Below are 27,601 nucleotides of genomic sequence, written 5' to 3'. Positions count from 1 at the left end.
AATTTGAAGTCACAAAATATTTACAAGCAAAGCTCGCTTGGGTGTTCAACTTTTGTAAATTTACACTACGAAATATAGGTTTTAATCTGAGGTAACAATTTCTTGTTCGTGTTGGCTTTCGCGCCCGAGACCTTTGTTCCAATAGTATTTTGTTGATGACTTGAATCGGCTATTTTGGGGGTATCTCCAGCTTGAACCTTGCCAATATTCACGCTACTAGGAACGTCACAGTGTAGCGGTTGACCCTACGGGCTGCACTTGCCCGTTTGAAGCCGGCGAACTTCGATGGCGTGAAGCAAAATGACGCACGAAGCTAAAATTACTCCACGTGTGGCGCATTGCTGGATTCTGGATGGTCAGAGTTATTTGTGCCTGATCATAGCTCGATGGCCCGATACAAAGGTTAATGATCATTCACGATTGCCTGCATACTCCTGATCACTGCCTCAACACGTAGACGCACGCGGCTTCGTCAACGACCAGCTATCCACGGGAAGTTCAGCATGGTTGATCAACTGAAAGGCAAGGCACTCACAGGTAAGAATTGGCCAACGACGTACTTTAGGTTGTGACTTGACTTGGAGACTAATGACTCATGCTTGCGGCTCAGGGTTCTTATACCTACGGCTTCTAGGGATGAACTGTGCTCGAGGGAAAGCGCCTATCCTGAGGTTATTTCTCATCAGGCAGTGATATGCTCTAAAGAAAAGAAATATGGCGGCTGACTATCATTTTTACATCGTTCGCCTCTCTTTCCATTCCAACAGTTTTGGGTCAAGTTGATCCGGGGGAGTTAGGGTTTACTCTTTCCCACGAGCACCTGTACGCAGATTTCACCTGTTACTACCAAGAGCCAACCAGTGATGAAGAACGAAAAAAAATTACATGGCCCATCACAATGGAGAACCTTTACTGGTTTCGCCATAATCCGTAAGTTTTACATAAATCTAATAGAATATTTTGTACGCTGTAAAAACAGCGTTGAGAGTTCAAACACTTCTAGTACCCACTTTCCAAAACACGTTTAACCCTCAACATGTTTATCAACATGCGTTTAGGAATGTGTTTAAACTCTAAGCGCCTTTTTTACAGTGTACTTATGCACACAAAAAATTAACAAGCGACTGATAAAAATGTGACGAATGTAATGAGACAGTTCGGTATTGTAAAAAGGCGAGGACATTTTGAGGACAAAGCAAGTGCTGAGTGATTGGGTAGATCTCGCGCGCACGTATTTGCTGTTATCAGGTGACCTTGGCCGAGCTTTTATTTTGGGGCAAGTATTGGAATACCGAAGCGGCCCATTGTCTCAGCAAAGAAATGCAGTGTCAATGATATCAGACGCAGTAGTACATGTATGAATTTAATCTGATTTGCGACTCAAGCGAAGTTAAAAGCGAACTTTGTAGTAAGGCGAACTTCGTAGTACAGCGAACTTCGTAGTTTGCGCCCTCTGATATAGATGATGACAATGTGTGCTCCAACTGAAAATAAATAGATACAGCTTTCGGCACAACTGTCTGCTCATGAACGAAGACAGCGCCCTCATCGATGAACTCTTGTACCTGAAGGAGAACGGTTGCCAGTCTTTGGTCGAGCAGACGATCTACGGTCTGGGCCGAAACGTGGGCAAGTTGGTCGATTTCTCGGTCGCTTCAGGTGTCCATATCATTGCTGGAACAGGTACACGTCTAACGCGCCAATCTCTCCGCCTGCCCAGGTGTGGCGGTCTCAGCTGTCTCCTGGTCTCAGCGGTCCCCCCTGATGTAGTCGGACATTTCAGCACGACACAAGCACGATCTTGTTGGTCTTCCGTGCTGAGATGTCCGTCCGACTAACTCGCATGGTACTATAAGCGGTGCTATTATCTTTGGTGTAAGCCTATGTACAGTATACGTCACGTAAAACGTGAAGCATGCGTGGACTGCACTGCTCAGCATGCCAATTAAACTTTCCCGTTGTTGTGCGCAGAGATGGCATGACGTATTTTTACCATATTTGGTAAAGGGGGACCGCTGAGACCAGGAGACAGCTGAGACCGCCACACCGGGCCCAGGATCAATGTACATAATCCTATTTTTTTTTATTTCTTACAGTGGCGTGAGGGCAGGGCATGGGGGTGAACACTGACCTCTGAAGGGGGCCCAGCTTTCTATGGTGTCATGAGTCATTTTTTCCCCCAAACATTATCTCTCACGTTCGTTACTGTGACCAGAAATACAGCCTACTTGGTCTTACTTGCAAACTCTAATCACGTAACGAGGAGGTGCCTTTTGTTTTGAATAGAACTTCATATGCATGCAAACCAATGAAACATCTCATAGCTAAGCCACTTATTTCTTGAGCCCGTTTAACTTGCCGGCGAACAAGTCATCTCTTGACTTCTTAAACTCACTGATGGGACGCATGGTTTAAGTCTTTTGCAGTATACCTTGTGAAAACTGTAAAGCCAGCAGTTCCACGAACATTGCGACTGTTATCATTTAAGTGCATAGCGTATACTGAATGGCATATGCACTTCTTCTGAACACGGAGCGTGTCTTCCTTCCTCCATGATCTGAATCAACTCTGGAATCAATAACACGAAACGCCAAGTCGGCCCCCACAGGGTGAGATAAAAAGATAAAATCAATATGAAAGTGTCGAAAATACATATACATTTATATTAAAAACATTGTCTTCCCGTAGGCTACTATTACTCAAGCACACACCCACCGGAAGTAGACGGGATGACACAGGAAGAGATTGAAAGGCTCCTGACCTCCGAAATCTTGGTGGGAGCCGATGGCAGCATGGGTCGTTGCGGACTTATCGGCGAGATAGGCTGCACGTGGCCGATGACAGGTTGGTGTGTCGCTGGCGCACGTTAATCATTGCAAAGTTTAGGGCCGGGATGGGCGTCGCTCGCCTCCACTCCCCATACAGGGAGCTGGGATTATAGTTGGACTTTCATAAAATTCTGTGAAGAAATGACGTCATGGCTATTGCCACATATGGCACTGTGATTAACGTTCTGTCCAAGCCCCAAGTGTAAACACCCTTCAGAATGCATGCACACTTGAGTGTTGAACCAGTTGTTAAACTCCATGCATATGAATGTTCCACGAAAACGTCAAGCATTTTTCCTACCGGAAGGGAAAAACGACGAAATAGGGCAGATTACAGTCAGTAGCAATCTTTCATGGTGTCTGTGTCCAAACGATCAATGTTGTTTTCGGCCAGGACAATTTTATCACTAGCATGCCACTGCCAAAAATCGAGACAGTTATGTACATGCCAAAATTTCACGCGATTGAGACGTGGAGACTGTAGTCATCTCAAACAGCGCCCCCATATTTTTAAGTTAAAAAATCAAGGTCACGAGCGGGCGCTCCACAACAAGCCCAAAGTTAGCACATGCAGTGCAGTTAACCATGTAGCATTTTCTGTCTAAAATCGTCCTACAGTTCTGGGCATCGAAGAAAAATGAAGGGTACGGGAGTGACAGGTTCATATTATATTTACCCCAGATTGTCCATTTGCATAAAATAGGGAAAACTCAAAACTGGTGCTGGAATAACCTTTTCATAACCTTGCATTTGGAACGGTTAAACCCTAAGCCCACTCGTTTTCTCTCTGTAGCTAATGAGCGGAAGATTCTTCGCGCCACAGCTGCTGTTCAGTCGACGCTTGGCTGCCCGGTGTCCATCCACCCAGGCCTGGATCCTAAATCACCCGAAGAGGCGGTGCGAATATTGCAGGAGGCCGGGGCGCAGGTCGACAAGATTGTCATGGACCATCTCGACAGTAAGAAACAGTCTTTGATCTGAACAGGGCATTTCTTTGGTGTCTGCGACCTTGAGCACAGGATGAGCACAGGGTGTGGAGAAAAATGGTGGCAGCTGTGCGTTGCATAAGGTTCTAGCTTAAAAGGGCCCTCGTTTATTTCCACTGGGCCTCATGCCAAAAAACTACGTTATCGTACGGCGGACTACAAGACCATCGGGATTGAGAGGTTTCAGTTGAACTAGTCTCCTGGGGGTACCAATCCCTACAATCAAATAATGATGGTATCTGGATCATCATCGGCGCAAATCTGCAGTGGAGAGACCAGGACACCCACCAAATTATTGATAGCTAACTTCAGGGACATAAGCTCGTTCCGTTTTTATGACAGACATTTCTGACTGTTCACAATAAGTCACTTTCGAACCGTACCCTGGCTTGTATGCAAAATTTGAGATATTAGGTCTACTTTGGTGACTATACGGGGTCATTATTTTAAAGAGTGTGGCGCATAGAATGAGTCCTCCATGCACACCTGATCTTGAAGCCAACAGGAAGCGACGCTGGCGTTGACACTTACCCAAACTAGATACCAAAAAATTTGTGCGATCCAGTAAATTCGTTCACCCGCCTCTTTTGCTTAATTCAGCATGCTTCTTCACTAGAGAGGGTCTGCTGGAGTTTTCCGAGCTTGGCACCCTGCTAGAGTTCGATTTCTTCGGCACTGAGGTAGCACACTGCCAGTACCACCCGGAGATCGATTCCATGAACGACGGGCAGAGGATCCAGATGATCAAAAGCCTGGTGGAGGAAGGGATGGAAGACAGGGTGGTCATATCCCATGACTTCCACGGAAGACATCAGATGGTGAGTCCTGTTTCGACAAATCTAGTTCAAGAGCAGCCGTGACAAGAGCTTGCTTCAAAATGAGTAGTTAACTTTGTGCTGGAAGAACTTAAAAACAACACTATTATGAAGGTTCATTGATTAATGTTAGAAAAGAAAAATTTCCAGGAATTAAATCTCTCAAGTGAAGGAGCTCATGACAGAGAAAACAGGATTAAGCACGCTATTATTGTCACAGGCAAAGATTGATAAGCTGATTAATTTTCCAAAGAACTTGAGACTGGCAGATATCTGCCCTTCAATGAACTGCCTTTCTGCAAGAAAATATAAATCATTTACATTGCACTTTCTTCTCAGTTATGGAAGAAACTTACACTATCTTCACGACAGTTCCATTTAACCTGAATAGACTTACGCTTTGATGGATGCGTGACTTGGTGCCAGGGACGCTTCTTGATGCTTGGATATTTTCTGTTACTTTTATTGGATGAAAACGTTAGTTTCTCTGATCATCCTGTTAGAAATAAGAGGAAAGGCCGTCACAAATTACATGTATAAAGCAGCAGCCACAATGTGCAAAAGCTATCCAGTGTATGACGTCACAAGTGCATCATTCCTAGGGAGCCGGTGGGGGCGTAGTCTTTCAAACACCTGCAGGAAAGCCCGCACGTAAACAAATGTGTGAAGTCAACAAAGTTATCATCAGTAGAGGCTTGCAAAGACGTACAACTGAAGTTCAGAGATAGTCTAAATTGACTTGAAAAGCATGAACAATATAAGAGCATCAAAAGGTGCAATTCACTGCACCTGAAAATGGCTCTGAAAATAACGCCATCTACAGATGTCCGTAAAGATGCTGCAAACCTATACTCGAAGTACTGTGTTTTATATCAGCGTCTCATTTTAACTTGTGTCTTCACAGATGAAGTACGGCGGCCATGGTCTGTCTCACATCAGTCTCCACGTCCTGCCAAAGATGCGAGCCAGGGGACTGTCGCAAGCCGTCATCGATAAAATCACGAAGACCAACCCACAGAGGTGGCTGACGTTTAAATGAGTCCGACGACAAATCCACCAACGGGAAAGCAAGCACGAATTATTCACCGTGGCCTGCTGCGGGGTTGTGATGGAATGGTCGTCGCACAATCTCTTGGCGTACGAAAACTTCAAGGGGGAAACCTGAAATGGAAGGCTCTGTGGTGAAATGGTACTGAGTCGAGAAGCCACTGCGCTGTCATTAAATTCACTCGGACATCGAACGGGTTCAACTTTTAACACGCGGAAAGAGCGGAGTACTAGCTCCTAACCCCGGTCGCTGATACTGTTGATACGAACGTTATTTGGACAGTAACAATTCAAATTGCTATACTTAGAACTGTGTAGCATGCACGAATTTATCAAACGGAATCCTGACGCAATTAAATGAGTTATTGAATTGTTGTCGAGAACTAGTAAGTTAAAATGCATTTCATGAGACAGAAACACGTAAGACAAAAGCCCCCAAACAGCTCCTATCTAAATAGAAATTTAAAAAAAAACGAATCTCACACTTGTAAGAAAACGATGAATAAATAAGCTAAATATAAAACTCTTAAGCAAATGTCGGTGCACAGTTACAGATACTAAACGCCATAAAACATACAAACATCAAGATACCATTTAGACAATAACTAGTCATGCGCCACAGTAGTGTTTCTACGGCTGGTCCTTTATTTTCAAAGACAAAACTCTATCGCGTTATGCACGTTTATGCCAAATAATATAACTACCATCAAATCATCTCCACATCTAAAAGCCCAACTCAAAATTGAAGGCATTTAACGATTAACATACTGCTTAGTCTATGGTAAAATGCAATAGCAATACTGTAAAATGCAATGGCCTTTTCTGTGCTTTCAAGTGATACCTAAATGAAATTATACGTACATTTCTACTGATAAAAATGAATTTACAGGATCGAGGCGATTTGTCACCTGCTGTCAGACTCACTTCTGATGATTATCTTTTTGAAATAAAAAACATTCATTTCAGCCCCCTCATCAAAACATAAATTATCTTTGTTGTTATCACCTCTTCTTTTAAATTTTTCTTTGTAGAAAATACAAATCTGGTACAGCCAAACACGAGTTTGCTTTATTTCTTTATTTAAAGCTACAGGTTAACAATCTGAGTTTGGACTTTTTTCTTATAAACATTTCTTCCATTTGATAAAAAATTTCATATCTTAAAAATTCTTTATAAGACATTTATAATTTTTGTCACAATTTCATTGCAATTATCTTGTACTAAGGTTTTGTTCAACTACAGCATAACTTGAGTACCGGTACACGCAAGTTGGTCAAAAATTTCAGATACATGTCGTGCGGTGAACAGTAAACTGCCCAACACATAACTACTCTCCATCAAATATAAAATCCACATGGTGCACTGCTGCCACGTCAAGACATTCATATAAAAGGTGCAAATTTCCATCACCTACACTGTACAGTACCCAAGTAAGTATTCTGGAACCACCACTGGGGATTTGGGAGAATAGGGCTACAGAGCCGGGGTAGGAAAAAACAACTTGGGGATGGGGCTTTACATTCACTCTCTGACCCATTCCTTCACCGCTGATCATTTCACATTTCCCATTCCCAGCCATAAACTATGTAAATTTCAGCTAGTCTTTGCAATATTTTTTGGAGAATGGCTATGAACATCAGTGCGCTCACCACTAGTCTGGTGCAATTACCCAGGAAATGTGGGGTCCACACCTACAACGATGAAGAAAAAGGGCAAATACACGAACTGTGCGAGTTGTACAAATTCTTACAACTTACTCTTGTTCAGAATAACATGTCACATTTCAACATGAAGAACTCAATAGAAACTCTAAAAAAAATATAGAAGGGCAAGATTTATTGACGCTAGAAGTTACCACATCATAACCAGAAACCAAAAATAGATAACTCTGACTTAACTAACCAATCTTTTCTTATTAAATGAAATACACACGAGATACAGATTTCATTTGGGTGTGTACATGTACATATACGTGTAGATGTACGTGTATCCAGTGGGCAAGAGAAAAGCTGAAAGATGCTTGCTAGCGACTTCACCCTGACAATCCTTAACCCTAACACTCCTCAGTCCTCCAACAGGTGAAGGATTGAGGAGGGTTAGGGTTAATCTCCAGACGAATGCACTATTCTGACTGTTCAACATACCAAATGTGCATGTTGAGAGGGAAAAAATAAGGAAATGGCGACAAGTTGGATTCTCAAGTAGATACATCTAAATGTAGTACCATCTTTCACTCAACACAGTATTGCCTAATCCATATCCAAACATGCCAACACCAATATTTACATATTATATAAACGAACTAAGATACTGGGGAGAACCACCAAAATAGGGTCGGGTAGCTCAGTTGGTTAAGTGCCACTACATTGTTCAAAAGGTCACAGGTTAAAATCAAGCTCCATTTAATTTGTTCTCTTTGATAATTTATTATTATATACTATCCATAAATGGCCAAGTCTCAAGTGCCATCGGGTGCTACTTGCATGCGTGCATGTATTAAAAATGTAAAAAAAATACTGAAAATATCACTAAGTCGACCACTTACTCAGTACATGTAGGCGGTAATGTATTCTACTAGTTACCACACTTCAAAACTACTCTACTCGAGCTTTGAATAGGAATTGCCATTTGAGATTTCATGCAAAGAGATGCTTTATACAATTGCTTTGGTCATCATCTATAAATAAATAGGCTTATTCATTTGTACTTCGCGTGCACACATGTATTTTAATATTGCGCTAAGTTTACAAATGAATCATCAGAACTGCAAAAGCATCTTTGGAAACTGCTGGCTTCCTCAACTGGATCTGAGGACCGAGCTTTAGTTTGTCACCGTCAGAGAGACTTTGGTCACATGCGAGGGAGGAGACTGTAAGTCGCTGGCCCTTGTCAATTACTGCAATATATCCACAAGGCTCTGCAGAGCCACCGGCTGGTAATACCCAATGATTTACACTGCACGTCGGTGGCTCTCTGTTGCCAACTTGGCTGATTTCTGCCGAACAAGTTTGCTACTGGCTATGGGAACAAGTTACGCATACCCGATTACCCAAATTCTGAATATGAAAATAAGAAAGCTAAATGTGCATCACGCACGCAGTTTTTACTCTTTGGACCCTATATATGAAAAGCAAGTACACTGTGACATGCTTAGTGTGCCAAACTGTACTCATGCAGTCCAACATGTTTTGAGAGGATAATTTTTCAGTGTACTATCAACTCCCCCCCCCACACACCCAACTTACAAACTCAGCATATGGCATCTGGTTTGGATCTTTACACTGTGGTCATGATCTCATCCACCACATACACGTCCTTAATCTGCTCTTCCTCTGCTTTGCTTTCCTCAATGGCTGCCGATGGGCCAACTGTCTGGCCCAGGGCACGCTGGGAACGACGGAAGCGGTACGCACCCCAGACCAGCAAAAGGCACGTGATTAGGTAGAGGGCGATGCACACCAGCAGTGAGTACAGATAGGAGCCGGTGGCATCAAACAAGGCACCTGTAATGTTAGCGTTCAACGTCACGTTATAATTTATTTCATCCCATCCAGTACTACGGGGAAAGGAACGTCAACTGAGCAGTTGGGGAGACACATCAGAAGTATCAATTCCTCTTTTATTTACTTTTCAATTTACGAGGTACATACATTTATCGTTTCATTCAAGCAGGGTAGCCCTAGCAGTTGAACGTAGACTTTTCTCCTCGGGGACCATAGGGGATGAGACAGTGAAGAAGTGTTCAGTTTTAGGGGTGGGAGGTAAATACCCCCGACAAGTGTTCCCAGGGAACAGCCAAGGGAAGCAGGTTGATACTGAAATACCCAGTCCAGGTGTTTACCCTGGGTGGCAGAGGGCAAGGACCACGATAAGCTCATGGGAAATGACAAACACTTTGGGATACAACTCCCAAAGAACAACGGAGGTCTTCTTCAGCCAGAGTGGGATTCATTACTTTACAATCTGAATATTCATCTCTTCTCAGTAGTCCATAAGGGTGGACCCACTGGGTCAATGGGAGCTATGCTCTAATATCCAGCAAGAAATGGGACCGAGGGGTACCCCTCCCAGCAAGTCCAATCACAATACACACTCTATCGACTATTGTTATCTAACACACCCCCCCCCATGTCTGAAAAGAATTCCTCAGATTCCAGTGAAACAATGATCAACACAAAGCAGGGGGGGTCTCTCTGATATCTTGCTTCATATGTATGCCCCCACCCTGGAGAAAAATAACTTTTTTAACAAAAAAGGCAAATTAATTAACCACTCCCTATCTCTCAGAAAGGCCATAAACGATCATAAAATTTCCAAATTTTTTTACCCCTCCTCCAAAAAAAAAGTTTGCTTCCTCAGAAAACAAAGGTTCTGGTCTTCTGGATCCTTTCCTTAGTGGTCTCAAGATTTAATGGCATCAATAAGTTCAGAAACCAACAACATGGCGCAGAGCAGCACAGTAAGTAGAGCCAGTATGCAAGTCTCAAGGTCGCAGGGTCAAATCATGCTCCCATCAATATATCTTGGGCCACCGGCACTGGCAAAAAGTTAATCTTTGCAGTCTTTCACAGCCAATTCAAATTAGTAACAGACAAAATCTGTTGGTAATTGTCCATCAAACTTACCTCCGAGGACTCCACCTGGCAGGTAACCAATTCCACACATCATGGAGCAGAAAGCACAGCTTTCCAGCTTCCAGTGTCTGCCCATGCACTCGATAACTGAGGGGTACACCATCAAGTTGTAGACAGCACGGCACATTCCCATCACTATACAGAGGAGAGATGCCAGTATATGAGACACAAAGCTTTCTGCAGCACGTCAGGGCCCAGACCAGACAGTGAGAATGCAATCCGCAAATGAAGAGCTTTTTTTTTCAATCCCCCCCTTCTTTTTCTCTCCAAAACTCCAAAGAGTAATGAGCAAACTCAGCCCCAAAATCAATCTCACTCCAGCTAACACTAGATCCAACTGAAGCAAAGTCAAAGGTAATGCAACTTTAAGTCCATTTCCAGCCAACTTTGCTGTGGACTTTACTGAACATCATTTGCTTCAATGTTCCATAATTTTTTCCTTGGTCCATGTATATGTATATGAACCGTCCTCTACAGTACACAGCAACATTTTGTGTCTGACCTTCAAGCTGACCATCATTCAATCATCCAGACTTCAGAGATCAAGTTTTTAAAAAAAAAAAATTCAAAGAAATATACAGTCTTGGGATTTTTTTCTCAGGAATCATCTTGCACAAGCTGTTTGCTCTCCATTCAACTTTGCACGACACAATCCGGCCTTAAAAATGAAACAGCCCTGACTTCAACATAGTTCAAAATACATAAACTGTAAAGGTTGAAGTAAATTTGGGATTAATATGATCACATCTGAGTAATTGTACGTGATAACACGTCTAACTTCATTCTTGAGTGAAAGGGTACTTTTCTGCATAATAATGCTGCCAACACTTCAGTCTGTTCATAATACCCCAACCCGTGCCAAATCCAGCAATACATGTATATAAAAACACTGCACGGGACGTCAAGGTAAGGGATCCCTAGGACTGATGAAGACGTGATCACCAAGGAGAGGAAGCACTGATTTAAACTAACCCACAAAAGAGACTTACAGGTACAGTGTAAAGGTACTATTTTTTAAAAGTCTTCCTATTTGATAAAATAAATGTATCAAGACGTACAGTAATAACATAAACAACCTTTTAGCTGAGAAGGGGGATAAAAGGAGAAAAACTGAAATTTTGAAGTCATGATGTATGTCAGAATTGACGATGAAATGTCTCAGAGAGAAAAAAATGCATTCTGAGACAAGTGGAAAGAAGAATCAAATCATATTTCTCTGGCCTCTTATCAAACACCTGAAAATAAGTGATTGAATGGTAAAGTTACTGAGTACTGGTAGTGAAGTTGTCAATGTGTTAGTGAAGTGAAATGATAAATATCGGTAAGTGAAATCATCTTTCTCAGCAATATCAATTGTTCAACATGCACGCTGTGTATTTATTTGAAGTAACACTTACCTCCTCCTCTGTAAAAACAAAACACACAATGAAAACTATGATTTAAATTTACAAGTTACAGCTACATTAAGCACTTTCATTATTCACAGTACAATAAAAAAACCCACCTTAACTGCCTCTTTTTATACTGATTACGTCTACATATTCTCACTGAAAGAGGTTCCCCTTTTCAGTAATGCTACCGGTATAACACCCCACTCACTCCATTCCGTTTACATCAATATTTGTATTACATCCTTTCTATAGCACTGGTTCAGAATCCAACTGGGCTGCTTCAGCTTGCTTTTGGCCTTTCCGTTCGCGAGTTTCCTGAATCTACCCTGAATTTTAGAATCAGCGACAAGACAGTTTTCCAGGCAAGTCACAAACTGTGTCCTCCTTGTAATGAACCAGGTGTTTTTGTTTTGTGTTAATGGGATGGCTGTGGATGCTTCGGAGAGGAATTGAAATCATTTTGCCCAATACTGTAGTGCACAGGCAGATTGGTAGTTCATCCTGGAAGATACTTTTTCACCTAGGTGATTTACTATTTTGCCGGGGCAGCTAGATGACTGTCTAAATGGTGAATTATGGTATGTTCATAGTATGGGCCAAATAGTAAACCACAAGAGTGATATGGTACATGTTATCACCCCAAGCAAAATAGTAATCTGCTAGGGCCAAATACTAATCCCTCTGGGGGAAATAGTTATTGGCCTGCTTAAAATACTACTCCGCTTAGTCCGAATACTGAGTGGGCAAAAAAATTTGTTTCAGTCAGGTGGCCAAGGAGTGAGGGCAGTACAGTTGGGGCGAAAAGTTTACAACGGTACACTTTGTAGATAAACAGTTTTCCTACATTTTTCGATGTTTGAAATAGTTTTGCCAACTTTTTCTTTATGACCTGAGGTCAGAAAAATTGTATCTCAACTTAATATTCATAGTGTATACTTCAATTGAAAATACTCAAGACACATTTATTACAGTTCAAAGTATTAATATTTCTGAAAAAGATTCTGAGAAAATTTACATTTACCCCCTTATCGTCGTTCAAAAACACTTCAGAAAGTGGTCCACTGCGACTATGAGATGTGACAAAAAATGCAGAAAGTGGCACTAAATATTAGGGATGGAGCATGCAAAATTTTGATTTTTGTAAATGTAAATGTGAATCATGTATCTCTGGGTGTTTTATTTGACGCATACACCATATACATTAAGTGGAGACCCATCTTATCTGTCCTCATGAAAGGTTGGCAGAAATGAGCAACGTTGTGAAATTTGACGAAAACTGTTTTTGTTCTACCAGGTGTATGTAAACCTTTTGCCTCAACTGTATGTATGTACCCTTGCCTACGCCTCTGGGGTGATCCTTAAAAACATTGCCAAAATTGTGGAGGGATAGAGAACAAACTCTCAGAGACAAGGTGCTTAGACGCGGTGTTCTGAAAAAAAATTATGGCTCTAATGTCAAGCATAAATACCAACAAGTCTTTACCTTGAAGCTAAGGTTTATACATTTACTAGTACGTGTACTTTATGTCATTTGGCTAACTTGATTCAAGATGTACTTGCCAATAAGCCTGCTAAACAGCCCAGATGAACTATGAAACCATGCAGTGCCCATTTATTTCCACTCCAGGCAACTACTTCTTTACCATGCTGACATCAGAATGTTAGTTAAAAAATCTGACCCCATTCACAAAACCAGCAGCTTAAGTACCTCTGCCATGTAGTGCATGTACCCGTGAGTGGCCATGTTTTGCTAAAACCTTAAGACTAGAAAAAGAATTTTTAAAAAAAGCTTTACGCAGCTGGCACAATTTTTGAATCGGTGCTGCATCTGGATGCTAGTTGTGGAATTTCAAAGCATCTACACTTTTTCACTTCTGTTCAAAGTGTGTGTACATCATTCAGTTAGATTTTTCAAAAAACTTTAAAATTTCCTTGACTGATGTTGGCACCAGAGCCATTCAAGACAAATGAAAACTGCAAAACCCCACAGTACAGGAAATTCCACTTTTTATGTGGAACTTGCTACTTTAAAAAGCACAAGCAAGAGGGACTTCCAGTTCAGTCAAAAACAAACTGTAACATCAGTGACTGACTCAGGGAATTCAGTCAATCATGCAAAACCAGTGTCAGCCGCTTACAGGTAGGTAATAAAAACCTACAATCACGTTTTGCCATCACTACATGGAGTAGCGGCCACTCGAGGCTTTTGGTCACTGTTGTTGGTTGGGTTCAGAGGCACATAGTGGATGTTTTTGTGAAAACTGGGCCTTTATTGTGAGAAGTGAACAAAAGGTCAACAGACGCCAGCTTAGCTGTTTGCAAGATGACAGCTGCAGAAACCAAACAAACTCAGATGAACAGAATAGTACATGTACATGTACAAAGTAAAAACATACATGTACTGTACATAAGAAGTCTATCGGTACATCATAACGCAAGCCTTACTTTGTGAATCACAAGTGTGATGACCTTCAATTTGGTGGACAATTATTCAAGAGTTGTATTTGGGTTCATATAAGTAAAACGTATCTAATTCTGTTAGTCAAGTCACAACAAAGGAATAAGACTTGTTGCAGTTCACTAGATCAGGCTTTTGACCTGAGACTAGATGATGAAGTTGTGAGGGCTTCCTGTCAGAACTCAACAACACTGACTAAATTTTGACCCAAGAGCTTCTCATCAATGGGCCCCGTGCCTCCTCCAAAGTAATTTTGAAATTTATGAAAATGCACAAACGAAACTGCAACAAGTTCCAATAAAATAAAAAGGGAGTTAGGAATCATATATACTATCCCTGATACCAGTACATTGAAATTACTCAGAGAAGCTCCCTCTATTGTTCTGTATGAATTCTTCTCATGATACGGTGTACATGTACCCTGGCCTGTGCACTATTATGACACCTCCCCGGATAGCATAATGGGATTGCCTGGATTGTTTGTAGCTAGATAAATTCATTCTCTGCCTTCATGTAATATCCCAAAGAAACAGGCTCGACGGAACTTTAAACACTAATGTACATGTTATAAACGTTCAGGTTGAAAGTGTAGTGGGTATATGGTACAACTGAAGATCCCATAATGCATGCATCCAGGAGTGCCTAGATATGTGTGAATAGATTTCCTGTATATCTATTGACATTTCACTGTTCACTTGAGGTATGAACTAGCCTTTAGGCAAATTTGTAACACAACAGCAGTACTGAAGGCAACATTCAATTAATTCAACCTATTTCCAATTGAATATCATCAGCAAAACTGAACTTCAATTTCTTTGACAGCATCAGGGGATTTGAGGAATACATGATACTAGGTGGATTAATTAACCTGAGCTGAATGAATTAACTACATTTGACTGATGAGAATAGGCTTTAAGAGCATGTCTGGTTTATCGCTAACGAGCCCAAACAAGGAAACAAAGGGGGTTGAATCCCTTGTTTGTTATTTGTGCTTCACGTTCCTCAATATCTGTAACTGCTGGACAGTAATTGTGCAACAGGTGGCAATATGAGGAAGTGGCGGCCTTAAATAAACTAATGCCAGACTTCATGCAATGGCTTGAATCATATAATCCATGCTGCCTATTGTTCAACTTCAAGGGCTTGAGTTGCTGTTATTTGATCAAAGTGCAAATTGACAAGGTCTTCTGAACAAATGTATCGCTACCCTGATCAGGATACAAGGCGCTATCTGATTTGTTTGTTTCACAGAAGATAACATTGTTCACACAGTTGGTTGACCTTTCACTTTTTCACCAGGGAGAAACCACAGAGGGCAGTAAAAGGGGAAACGCTGAAAGGTTATTAGTAACGACAATTTGAGTATATCAGGGGTGGCAAAGTACATATGTACTGATGTGACCATGAACACAAAATTACATATTACAGCATTATCAGGTCTACTGTTCATCATGATGGAATATTCATACATATACATGTACATGTACACTGTACAACCCTCTGCTTGGCAAATGAAACAGTACAGAATTCTAGCAGCTGTGAGAAAACTAATCAGAACCAACCCCCCCCCCCAGGTCAGCTTTGTGATTCGTCTCAGCCTCCCCCAAAAACATTCAGTCCAGAACCAAAACCACATTACAACCTTTGGCAGCTATCCAATCACATCAATAACCAATAATGCATAAAAGAGAATGGCAAAAAGGGGATGGGAAGATGCTAACAGCTACATACAGTGCGGGCATAGTATAAGCAACCTATTAATGCAACCTTTACCATTCTTTTGGCACATTTTGTTGATTTTTTTTTTACCTATTACAAGAGTAAGCACTCCAGGATAGACGGTTACCACAGTCAGGGCAGCCGTCACCATGGCAGCCACAAGAGAAACGATCGCAAGCACCTCCATCTTTAAGAGGGGAACGCGGTCGCCGAGGAGGGTGGACAGAGCTGTGCCCACAAACTCTCCTACGCCCATCATGCTCAGCGTGAAGGCACTGGTCTTCACGCTTAAACCCAGGGTATTCAGAAAGCTAACCTGCATAGTCGTAAAATTAGATCAAGTGTGAAAGCGCTAGCCAAAGCGCTACAGAATTCCTCAAACACAATACATGTAACAATCCACATTTCATTTGATTTTTTAAACATCTCGTTCTTAGTTGACAACAAATGTGGGAAAGAATGGTTTGCTATTTTGGGAGTTATTTTTTTATACCCATTAACATTTGAACTGTTTCTCTTTATATTGCTGGGAGTTAGTTTACAACAACCATATGTCACCTGGGGAGCAGCAAGCGCAATGCAATTTTCAATTATTTTTAATTCCCCACCCCTCGTTAGTTTTCAAGCTTGTTCATGTAGATATCAAATATTTAGACAACTGAAAGTTGCAGTGCACTGCATTTCCCTGAATAAGGTGGCAAACGGAGTTTCTCTCCAACAAACAAAATTTTGTCATGATTTTGGCCAACAATGCTCTCTGTTCCAATACAACCACCACTCTGTGACTGACACTCCGCAGCTCCGGCCAGAGTTGTGCTGTTTCCGACAAGCCAGCAGGAAAACAATCAGTTGTGATGAACAACTCTTAGGCAGATGCAACTTCTCAAACATGTTGCGTCACTTCCATGTTTCACAGCGACAACTAGTCTCTGGCTGTGGGCCACAAAAACCTGGAATGTTTGGCTGAGTCAAAGCATGCCGTTTCATTTGTTAATTTGCTTTCATGGAGGATACATTCAAAGAAAATCAGACAGCTTGCTACTAGCCACTGACCCATGTACAAATGTACACGGAGCTTAAAATGTATCTCATTTGGGGTTCTTTTGACACCTTCTTGCTTCCTTTCTGGGAGGGGAATGTTGCATGCTTTTTCAGGCATGGTTTCCAACTTTTGCTGCCCACCACCAGGCTTGTCCAAATCTTGGCCAATTTGCATCATGAAACTGCCCCCAAGTCACACAAATGCCTTGAAAGTCTTAACTGTTTGGATAGAAATTTTGACTGCATTTAAAAGTTGAGCCTTGGCACTGTAGGACACCGTTGAGCAAACACTGTTTCAAGTGCTACAAATCTACCTTTGAAGTTGGACAAGCTTGGTGAATACATTTTATTTTTTTGTCATCTGGCACTCATGAGACACTGCTCTCTTCAACCATGATATCTTCTCAGTGGATGACACAATTTAGTTTCCTGGCCTTGCAATGCAAAATAATGGTACTTTAGGCTAAATGGCCTGGTGCCAGTGTGGAAGCGGAGCATCTGTCGTGAATGTGATCCAATGTACATGTGAATGAAAACATACACATGGCTTGAGTCTGTGGCTTCCCATTTTACCATCAACTGTAAAAAAGCAAACTATGCCCTCATTACAGGAGGCACAAAGACAATTGTCCATATGCCATGATACTGCTGAGAGGCAAAGTGTAATTCAAAGGGTCCCTTGGGGTTCTCCAGAACTGCAAGTCACTTGTCAAATGTGTCTGCTTCCAATTTTGAGACGAACCTGAGATTCCACCTGTGGTCGAAGAGAATGTGTCACTCAAAAACTTCTTGTGCGCCTGGGATGTTTTTTAATTTCCCATGACTCTTTTTTTTTCAGTCAGGATGAACCCCACTCGTGCTCGAGGCTATGTTTAAAAAAACCCCAAAAAGTGGAGTTCAAAGAGGGGCCAACTCCCCGTTACAAACTGCCCACATTTTGAAGAATCACTGGACTGCTATAATACACATAAAGCCTGAATACCAACTCGTTACACTGCAATCTCTCTGGGTTCAAATACACTTGGAAAGTGTTCAGACAGAATACATGTCTCTTTGAAAGGTTACCCAGACATCGGTTTAAGGGTCAGATTTTTTTTCTCAATTTCAATAGGCTCTATTACTCTTGCCAATCATTTCAACCAATATGTATTTCAGGAGAAATGAATGAATTCCATCTTTTTGAGGGAGTCATTTATAAATAAACTAATGAGAAATGTAGCATTTATGAGTGCTGACATGTAATTTGGAAAATGTTGACATTTGGATCTTTTGAATTTGAAATGCTAGTTAAAACATTTCAGGGGCAAAATCTGAAAATGTTCTGTATTCGGTGCTGATCTCTACACTTTTTGACCTCTTTGCAAATGGTTTCGGTAAAATAATTACGTTCTAATAAAAAGTGTCAAATGACCCTTGTGTATTTTTCAGTTTCTAGTCCAAGCAAAACTGGAACTCTGCAGAGAAAAATTGCAATAAATTGTCACCATTCAGGCTTTTAACAACTCTGCAATTACTGAATCCGACAAACGAATTGAATTCCTGCCAGCTTCTTCGCAGCACAAACTGGGGGACGAGGCTTCTAGCAATTACCAAAGAGCCATTTTCAACTTCAGTAGGTGCTTGGATTTGATACGTTGGTAAAAATACTGTGTAAACGCACTTTCGTGGCCTGAGATGAAAATCCTTTGAAATTGTGGAAAGGGGATTATTCAACACTGCTGGTCAGTATTTACGGTGATTGCATTGTGAAGACCTTTAAGGCATGTTGGCCAAATGAAATACCAAACTTGTGTTTGGAATATACATGAATTATCACTTCCAACATCAGAACACACCCAAAATAAACAGGTCACAGGAAGTAACCTTAGCACAATTTTCCTGAACTTCACATATATTCACAGATTAACCAAGTCTTTCTTGTTGTCAAAAAGCCACATTCTTGCTTTCTGAAGATTTCATGCTTTGATACCGACAAACATTTCTCCCCGTTACCTCTGCTTACTGCATATTTTGAGTGTGTTTCACACATATATTTTAATACTGAAACCATTCAATCCACTTTTCCAGTTGAAACACGAATCAGTGTCAATCACATTCACTCCCGTTAACTGTTCAGCTTTCCAAGAACAGAAGGAGAGCGGAACAGTTAAGGAGCTGATGTTAACTGGTACTCACCAAACAGAAACCTCCAGTTGCAGTTCTAATTTCAAATCATTTTTCCATCCCCAAAACACTTCAAAGAAACACCTGTTCAATTCGTGCCCAGTATAACCGAAAACCAATTATATGTAAATGTACCACAAAGTAATTTTTCACATTTCATTAGTCAAGGATTATGCTAATGAGGCCGTCCAATGATATTCATGGAGTCCTCATTTGCCAGGGATGAGATTCTCAGAAAATGAAAAAAGCTGAAATTTGCGAGCGCGCAGCGTGGCGCCCTTTACGGCACACGGGCCCCAGGAAAATGTTCAACTTCAGATGATCTGTGGTGCAATGTATTGATAAGCCTCTCTGGGACACATTTTACAATAGAAACATTTGTGAAAGTCCATACCTAGCTTAACCTTTTTATTATATGTTAACTTGATATGTGTTACACATGTAAAGACCCACCACAGTTTTGTTCATCACTTATGGTTTGTCATGTGCTTCAAAATACATGTCGATTATGTTCACGAATACATGTACCTGATAGACAATAATTCGTTTTACATGTCTAGAGTTCGCTGTTGTATTTCAACAATTCTGCACGTGCTGTTAAGGTTTTTTTGCCCCGGAAAGCATAATTGATTTCTAACGTTACATGGCACATCTGCCTTACCAGGTTTAGCAAAATTTCCGAATAAATTCAGACAAGAACACTCCTCCTATTTTGGCCTCAACCTACTCCCGTCATCAGGAATTTTAATCCCTTTGTTGATGTGCTTCACCTTGCCTTCTTCTTGATGAATGATGTCTTTACGGGCAGACATGATGATAGAAATGTAATGATACGAAATGTCCGTTCAACAACACAAACGGTATAGTTTTCTGTGACAAGGCACAAAAATATTCAGGGTACCAGGGGCAGTGGCTTTGCATGGCAATATTATCATAGGGGGTGTATCACATACCTGGAAGTCGAAAATTATCTTGATGAAATGGATCGGAAAAGTTCAAAATATCAGAATTTCTAAGTTGACTATCAGCGTATCCGACAGTCCAAAAAGGCGGAACTTATTTGCAAAAGCGAATTTTCAAAGTCCCAAAAGCAGAAATCTGCCAAAAAGCGGAAGAATCTCATCCCTGATTTGCATATCTGTGCTCAGCATTCACACACTGGCTGCAGGCTTACGGTTTACTGGGCAAGACAGATCAGGCTATGCAGTGAAACAGAAATCCTCAGACTCAATGCAATTTTATTTCAATAAGGGCTTGAAACAACCCACTTGCATACTGGTGGACGTGTGAAAGCTGTTTTGCCCTTGGTGGCTTTGGAGTTTTGAAGTTCTTCCCAACACCAGCAAATTAATGGCCAAGCCGAAAAAAATGTGATCTACTTAGCAGACAACCACAGTAAATGTACTGAGATATTTAATTTTTATGATTTTAAGAACCGCAACTTTCAAAACCCAAAAGTATGTTCCACAAGTCGACCTGTACGCATACCTCTTCGCAACATGCAATCTTCAGTTTTGCAATTAACAAAGTTGACATTAAGATTGTTTGGGTGCAAGGGCACCTCTCTGTTAAACAAGGGGGCTACAAACCTTCCCTTCTGATGAAAGGGTAGTTTGTTTTCCGCTTTTTTGAACTAGTACTTCTGTTTCACAGAACAATCTTTGGAGGAGGAAAATGAACAAATTCACACGCAACCATAACAAATCCCACATTATTCGATGTAAATTTGATCTTTTGCCGTCGCCCGGGCACTTTAACAAAATTGAGAAAAAATGTTTCTGAGACATATCGCTTCCCCATCACAACCATTTCATTCAGAGTCACATACTATTTTTCCCCTCAATTTTGCCCGAGTGCTCGTACGACTACTACTGTTGGCATGAATGAATCAAAATAGTAGCTGTGAACGCAATGGGAATGAGCGTTGCATGATCAACGACAATGTGGGATGCCACTGAAATGGTTTGTAATCACAAAAAAAAAAATGACCAAATACACAAAACAAAAACAACGTTGACGAACAGTACAGAGAACAGCAATGAACCAGGAAATAGCTACCTACCATATTGAGATAGGTGAACGTCGAGGCAAGGCAGAGCGTAAGGCCAACAACGCCCAAGATCCACATATCTGGTGAGCGCAGGATCCTGGAGAACACTGCCATGCTCTCCCTGAATGTTTTCTTGGCGTGGACCGGGGGCTTCCACGGGGCAGCTGGCTCAGCGGGGGCCCAATTACATGTATCCTGGTCAAGGGCAGTTGGTGGGACTTGGATGACAGACATGCGGCGTTTCTCAGCCGGGGACGGGCGGAAGGTAAATGTCGAGAGGGCGCTGAGGAGAACGACCCCGGCAAAGGCACGCAGGGTATTGTGGAGGCCAATGGACTCCAGGAGCGACTCCATCAATGGGGCAATTATCATCAGGCCTGTTGAAAAAGTTGACAGAAGCTTAATCTTCAGCCTCTTCATTATCCCTAACACTCCTCAATGCTTCACCTGTTGGAGAACTGAGGAGTGTTAGGGTTATTGAACACTTTGCTTAACTGTATCAAGAGAGTGCCATGGATGAGCAGGCCGTATTTCGAGTCTCAGCCACTTTCAGTATGGGCAGAGGTGCAAGATTGTCAAACCACCTGTTAGAGGGCACATTCCCACAAGCAACAGTTTAACTCCAAGGGCTGCTCAGCATTGATCACTGTGGATGATATTCTGTGACATCCCCATGCATGTGCCTACATGTATGCATACAGGCCTCAAATTTCAATGATTTTAGGGCACTGCCATTTTGGCCTCAGGTTAATGGACATTTTAAGGGGCACCGTGGCCAAAAGCATGGGCAACGAGGCCATTTTTTGGGTAAAGGAAAGGCACAAAGGCCAAACACTGTTTTGCGGCCTTCAAATAAAGAATCGCCTTAAAACTCCTGTGAAGTGATAAGAACAGATCTGGAGAGGGGGAATCACCTCATCTCCTCTGACCGAAGAATAAAAAAGCAAAGCTGTTAACAAGTTTTAAAATGCAAAAGAAATAGAACTGCCTCGTCTTTGGATAAATCCTACATGTCTCACATGCTTTACTTATGAGTCGTGGGCACATCTCTGGCTCTGCATGACATAGCGCCCTCTTGTGTTTCGCTTTCTGAAAATTTATCGGCTATGGCTGGATTACGTACGTTGTAATATGCAGACGTAGCCCTGTACAGCATGACCGTTATGGAATGGATGCGACTTTGCGTGAAGTGAATTTTGTGAAGCTTGTAGCACGAAGATGATTGTCCGTCGTTCGGCCGCACCACAAAACTAATTCTTTGCGTGGATTTAAGATCGGCAACTTACGGGAAACAAAAGGTACAGTTTCAGGGGGCACCACAGCCGAGATGAAAGGGGCAGACGGCCATTTTTGGCCGCGGACAGAGTGCCATTTTCAAGGCACCGCAGCCAAATGAAAGGGCATCGACCGCCACGGCCGCGGTGAAATTTGAGGCCTGTGCATACATGTACATGTATGCCAACATGCATGTCAAGGGCTCACCCATGGACAAAGGGACCAATTACATGCAAGCAGAAATTTGCAGGGCACACAGGTCTTTGAGGTGATAAGGGTAAGAACTGGAGGAATGCTGAGAGGTAACCAAATTTCTTTTTAGGAAGAGGGGGAAGTTTTCTGTGGGGAAACAATATCCTTTTACTGACAATCGCATTAAGGTGGCCACTGACATAAAACCTTCGTGTTGTGCACAAAAATCCATTTTTGGTGGTTCAGCAAAATGTTATTTTATTTTCAAGATGGCTGCCACTTCCAGAGCTATGAGCACAATTATTGGCCATAGCAATATGTGGACATTTAAAGAGAGTTGAAGACATTTGAACTGTAGATCGCATGGTCACCAACAGTCTAACGTTAGTTCAGAAGTTCCAGCTTGAAAATATTTCATTTGCCTATCAACCCTGATGAGAATATGCAGTACTCCACCGGAACTGAAACCAGTTTCCTCTCTTTCTTACAAACATACAATGTGGCATTGCATGAGCCATGCCTTACCTGCACTGGATGCAATGGCCAGTAAGCCTGAGGCCTGCACGCTTCTCTTGTGGAAGTAGCTCATCACGTAGTCATAGGCTGTGAATGTCGTCAGTGACGTAGCCACGCCCAGCAGCACGCTGAATGTCAGGAAGTACCAGCGGACCCCTGGGACAAACGACGACAACATCAGGGAGATGGCCCCCAACAGCACCCCGAGGAAAACGGTGCTGCGGTAGCCAATCTTGACGGCGATGGCAGCAGTCAGCAGGGAGGACAGACTTCTCACGCTTAAAGTCAAAGACCCCACCCAACCTGGAGCAGGATGAATCAGGAAAGAAAGTGGCCCATAACATTGGTTTCCAAACCTAGAAATATACCCTACTGCAACTGACTGCCAAATAAACCCAAAATGGTCATCCACGATCACAAGAAATTTCTGAAGTGGTACATAATACCAGGGTTGTTTCAGCCAGAGATTTATTGAAGTGATGCAGATTTTTTTTCAGAATTTATGCTGGCAGCAACAAACTGACAGTGGATGTTTCATTTCCATACAATGGAAAGGCATAGATTGGCTACCTTGCAATTTCATTGCGGGACAGATGGAATGTTTCACTCCATCTTATGAAATTATTCTTACTGATGAACTCACGATTTCACACACTGTATACTAGCCTGACTTTGTTTTTTGAATAATGGTTCAAGGAATTTTCTCCTAAAACTACAGTCCCCATCCAAAGTACATGTACAGGCTATACCAAAATAAAGGAAACCCAAATTCAACCATACTTAAGGCCTATAGGAAAACTGCAGATTTCTTGACGGGGATGGCCCATACAGGGTTAAATTGACGTTATATGACAGTTTTCAACCGTCTTGTATACAATAAGTTGGATTATAAGCATATAACGCTTAAGAAAGCTGCAGTCCTTCCCATAAATTATGGTTGTATAGGGTTTTCTTGATTTTGATATGTCCTCTCCATGTCCACGCACAGCACTCATACTCTCAATAGATTTGGACTGTTCTTTTATTTTTATTGTCAAATTACATTAAACGCAAGAAATTAACAGAGTCCTTAACAATTTAAATGCTACTGGAACTAATCATGTGAGACTCCATGTTTGGAACTGCCACAAAAGTTGCATAATACTAGGCCATAATACTAGGGCTGAGTCAATTCAAATAATTCACTTTTTGAATATTCGAACTTCAATTCGATCAAATATCCAAATTTCGGTCTATACAAAATCAGTTGCAAATGCACACAATTGTACATTATAATCATTATAATAGCTTCTTACGTCTGGAAGCATCTCCAGCCACAATTTAGCAAGATTTAAGGGACAAACACTACTTCTTGCCTTCTTGAAAATTTCTATTCCTTTCAAAATTTTTAACCCTAATCCCTTAGGGGATGTGTAGGTAAAACTCATATTGAAATCAGAGGATTTGGGACTTTTAGGGCTATTGAATAAGTTACTTTTTGAGTCATCAGATTTCTGACGCTTTTCACTTGAATCTGCTTGAAACAAGCCTCCATAGTGCAATTTTTCTCAATTAAAACAAAAGGAAATTCTCCCTTCCTTTTCATGAATTTTGCATTTGAATATTCAAGTGTGGAAAATAATATTCAAATATTCAATAATCAATCGAATATTCAGCAGAGCCCAACATGATACCAGAGGTGGGGGCTTGAAGAGGCGTAATTACATCTAAACAGCCAAGCCTTTCAAATCTAGCAAGGGATAGGATGGCACAATGGACAAGACACACAAGGTCATGTATTCAACAGGACACAGCAAGTCTTCACACTCTGGACTGACCATTCTCTCCAGAACAGATCAGGGCCGACCACATACATGTAACTTGGATACAAAGCAACAGAAACTCTCTTTTCAACGTAGAGAACAGCTTTCGAATGCAATGCATCATGTGTGCTACTAGATCTGAACTGCCAAAGCTACCAATATGCAAAATGCCTGAACCAAAGTAGAACAGGCCGTATGGTACCCCTTGGGTAATCATGCATAACAGGAAGTCCAAAGGGATGGCAATCTGTACCTTTCTCATTTGAATAATAACAATGCAAAATGAACAAAGCTGGAAGTGGCTTGGCTGAATAGTCCAGACATGACTAGAGACTGGTCCCCGGACGTGGCACAACTGGTACAAGTTTTCATGGGTCTAGAAAAGCTCCAACCAAACAGCTTTGAAACTTTCATTCTTCATCTTAGAAAATTTCTTCCATAAAAAATTCTAAGCCATGGATTAGGCCAATAGTTTTGCAATGACAATGAATACTCATCTCAATTTTCATTTTTTTTTGTTTTGTTTAGGAACACAGAACTAGGGCCTAGGCCTACCTTTATTTACCTGTACTTTAAAGACGGATATTTTAGAGAAATAGGGGAGAATTCCATATACAATGGAGGAAGGAAAATACAAACGTCACTTGACAGTGACACCCTACGCACGTGCACAAACCCTACACTCATAGTATGAGACTGGTCTAAAAAATTGTGTTTTCTAAGTAAATTATTCAACATTTTCTCTTTTCAGGACATGTTATCACCTTCTAGTGGCTAATAAACTACTGCATGGGAAAGCCTAGGCCCGCGCATGTAGAACTCTTCTTTAAGCATGTTAAGTTCTCACCGAAAATAGCTATCATAGCTAACCGTGGCTCATACTAGGTAATCATAATATTCACTTGACATCTGGAAATTCACGATAGGGATTTCCAGACATACAACATGTCATGAGTAATAGCCTAGTAATAGTATTGCTAGTATTGATGTGCAAAAAAGCTCCCAGTAATTTGAAGGTAGGGCCTAAGCTTGGAAAAATTCCAACTGTCCAACAAACCTATGATTTCTTCATTCGTTCCGTAAAAATCACGCAGTTTCACAGAAAGGGTGGTGTAGTTAGCCAGGATGCCGATGAAGGTTGCTCTGAGGAAAAAGGCACCAACAAGAATCACCCATTTCCAGCTAGGCCGGCGGATTTTGCCAAAGACGAGCCGCCATCTCCCGAGCCTGCCCTTTGTACTTTCGGTTGCAGCTTGGTCGTCGGTCGCCTTCGTCTGCTCACCATCTGCCGTGCTAGCTCCTTCGGCGACCGCCAATCTTGTGTACAATTTCTCCGTCATTTTTCCCCCGCTCGTCCGCTGGCCTGCTGTCTTCTTCAAGGTTATGAGTGAAAAGTGTACATTAAAGTTCTACCGGGCGGCTTGAAACTCTTTGTTCTTAGTTCAAAAGTGAGGAAATCTTTCTCCATTCTCTGAGCTTAAATCTTCTTCGTCAGATAATTTTCCCCTGACGACTCCGAGAGAAATTAAATATGTCCCGTTATTTGAATGCGCTTGCGCTTTTGTAATGTCACAAAAAGGTGAAAGCTAAAGTCACGCGTACGTACACGCACACTGTACTGGCCGGTCCTTGCCGGCCGGCCGATAACCACTTGTCCAGCTGCTCGATTAGACCGATTCATTTTGTAAAAAGGGGGCGAAATAAAATACAAGTACCTTGTATTCAATCTAACAAACACGCAGCGACAGTTCCCCTTTCCTGTTTATCCACGAAATCACACTTTGTTAATAACAGTAACCAATTATTATGTGAACTTGACTAAAGCGAGTCCACATTTAAAAATAAGTACACTTAGTGTTTGAAGATCCCTCCTGCCAATCAATGGAAGCGGACCAAAACTGGTTTTATCCGGTGCGTTTTTATTTAGATGTGACATTATACATTTTTTACGCTTGCAGCTGGGAACACAAAATACGGGACTTCCCCAACTGATGGCCGATAGTACAGGTCGTGCGCGCAGTAAACACACTTGGGTTTCCCACTTTAGGAACTAATTGGACTCCCTCAACGAAAATCACGGAGGTTTCCTTCCTCCATGGTATTGATTCTACAAATAATGGTAGACCCCTGCTCCTTTTAAAATTACACAGTGTAAACAAGTGTAAGCACAGACTCCGTGCGATTCATCATGAAAGCTTTTCAAGGTCATACATCAACCATGCATCAACTGAAATGTATATGAGGTAACGCGCATAGAGGGGACCATGTATTTACTTTTATATATAGTCTAAATACAGATATTAGTGCAATAACTACTTTTACCTTTCATCAACATACAATAGGCTCGGTTGACTTGCACATACTAATACAGGACTGATATTCCTCAGCATGAACTACACGTTAGAAAATAAATTCAGGAGACTTGGATACCGGGCGCTTCTCAGAGCATGCGTGGGAAGGAACGTGACCCGGTCACGTTTCCAACGCACCTGCAGCTGCCAGTAGTATTCAGATTAATGAGCAAGGTTACAGCTGCGTCCAAGTCCGAGACTCCAAAGATTGCATAGAAACTAGCTAGTTCTCGGTCTTCGCCAATTAGAAATACGTGGAGCGCATTCAATAGACGTAGCCGTAATTTTGGAAGCCTGTTTCGAACTCAGACACCTTGCTCGCAAGCCATCAGA

General features: G+C 41.7%; 2 protein-coding genes across 2 annotated transcripts; one reads left to right on the top strand and one right to left on the bottom strand.

Annotated features, from left to right (window-relative positions):
* Positions 1 to 287: 287 nt before the first annotated feature.
* On the top strand, positions 288 to 6,059 carry LOC110979116 (N-acetyltaurine hydrolase-like). The gene is made up of 7 exons (XM_022234662.2): positions 288 to 537; positions 768 to 930; positions 1,499 to 1,683; positions 2,689 to 2,844; positions 3,622 to 3,786; positions 4,415 to 4,632; positions 5,534 to 6,059. The coding sequence occupies exons 1-7, from the start codon at positions 504 to 506 to the stop codon at positions 5,666 to 5,668; spliced, it is 1,056 nt and encodes a 351-aa protein (XP_022090354.2). The 5' UTR covers positions 288 to 503; the 3' UTR covers positions 5,669 to 6,059.
* A 239-nt stretch (positions 6,060 to 6,298) lies between these two features.
* LOC110979107 (monocarboxylate transporter 13-like) lies at positions 6,299 to 26,551 on the bottom strand. The gene is made up of 6 exons (XM_022234650.2): positions 25,975 to 26,551; positions 23,125 to 23,418; positions 21,145 to 21,509; positions 15,969 to 16,194; positions 10,302 to 10,445; positions 6,299 to 9,179 (listed from the first exon to the last, which is right to left on the bottom strand). Exons 1-6 carry the CDS (start codon positions 26,255 to 26,257, stop codon positions 8,953 to 8,955), a joined length of 1,539 nt encoding a protein of 512 aa, XP_022090342.2. The 5' UTR covers positions 26,258 to 26,551; the 3' UTR covers positions 6,299 to 8,952.
* Positions 26,552 to 27,601: the final 1,050 nt, after the last annotated feature.

The sequence above is a fragment of the Acanthaster planci genome, linkage group LG18 (assembly GCF_054643075.1).
Source record: "Acanthaster planci isolate LZ-2023a linkage group LG18, COTS_SCS, whole genome shotgun sequence".
In the NCBI taxonomy this organism is placed as follows: domain Eukaryota; kingdom Metazoa; phylum Echinodermata; class Asteroidea; order Valvatida; family Acanthasteridae; genus Acanthaster; species Acanthaster planci.
This window is presented reverse-complemented; position numbering and strand designations above follow the sequence as displayed.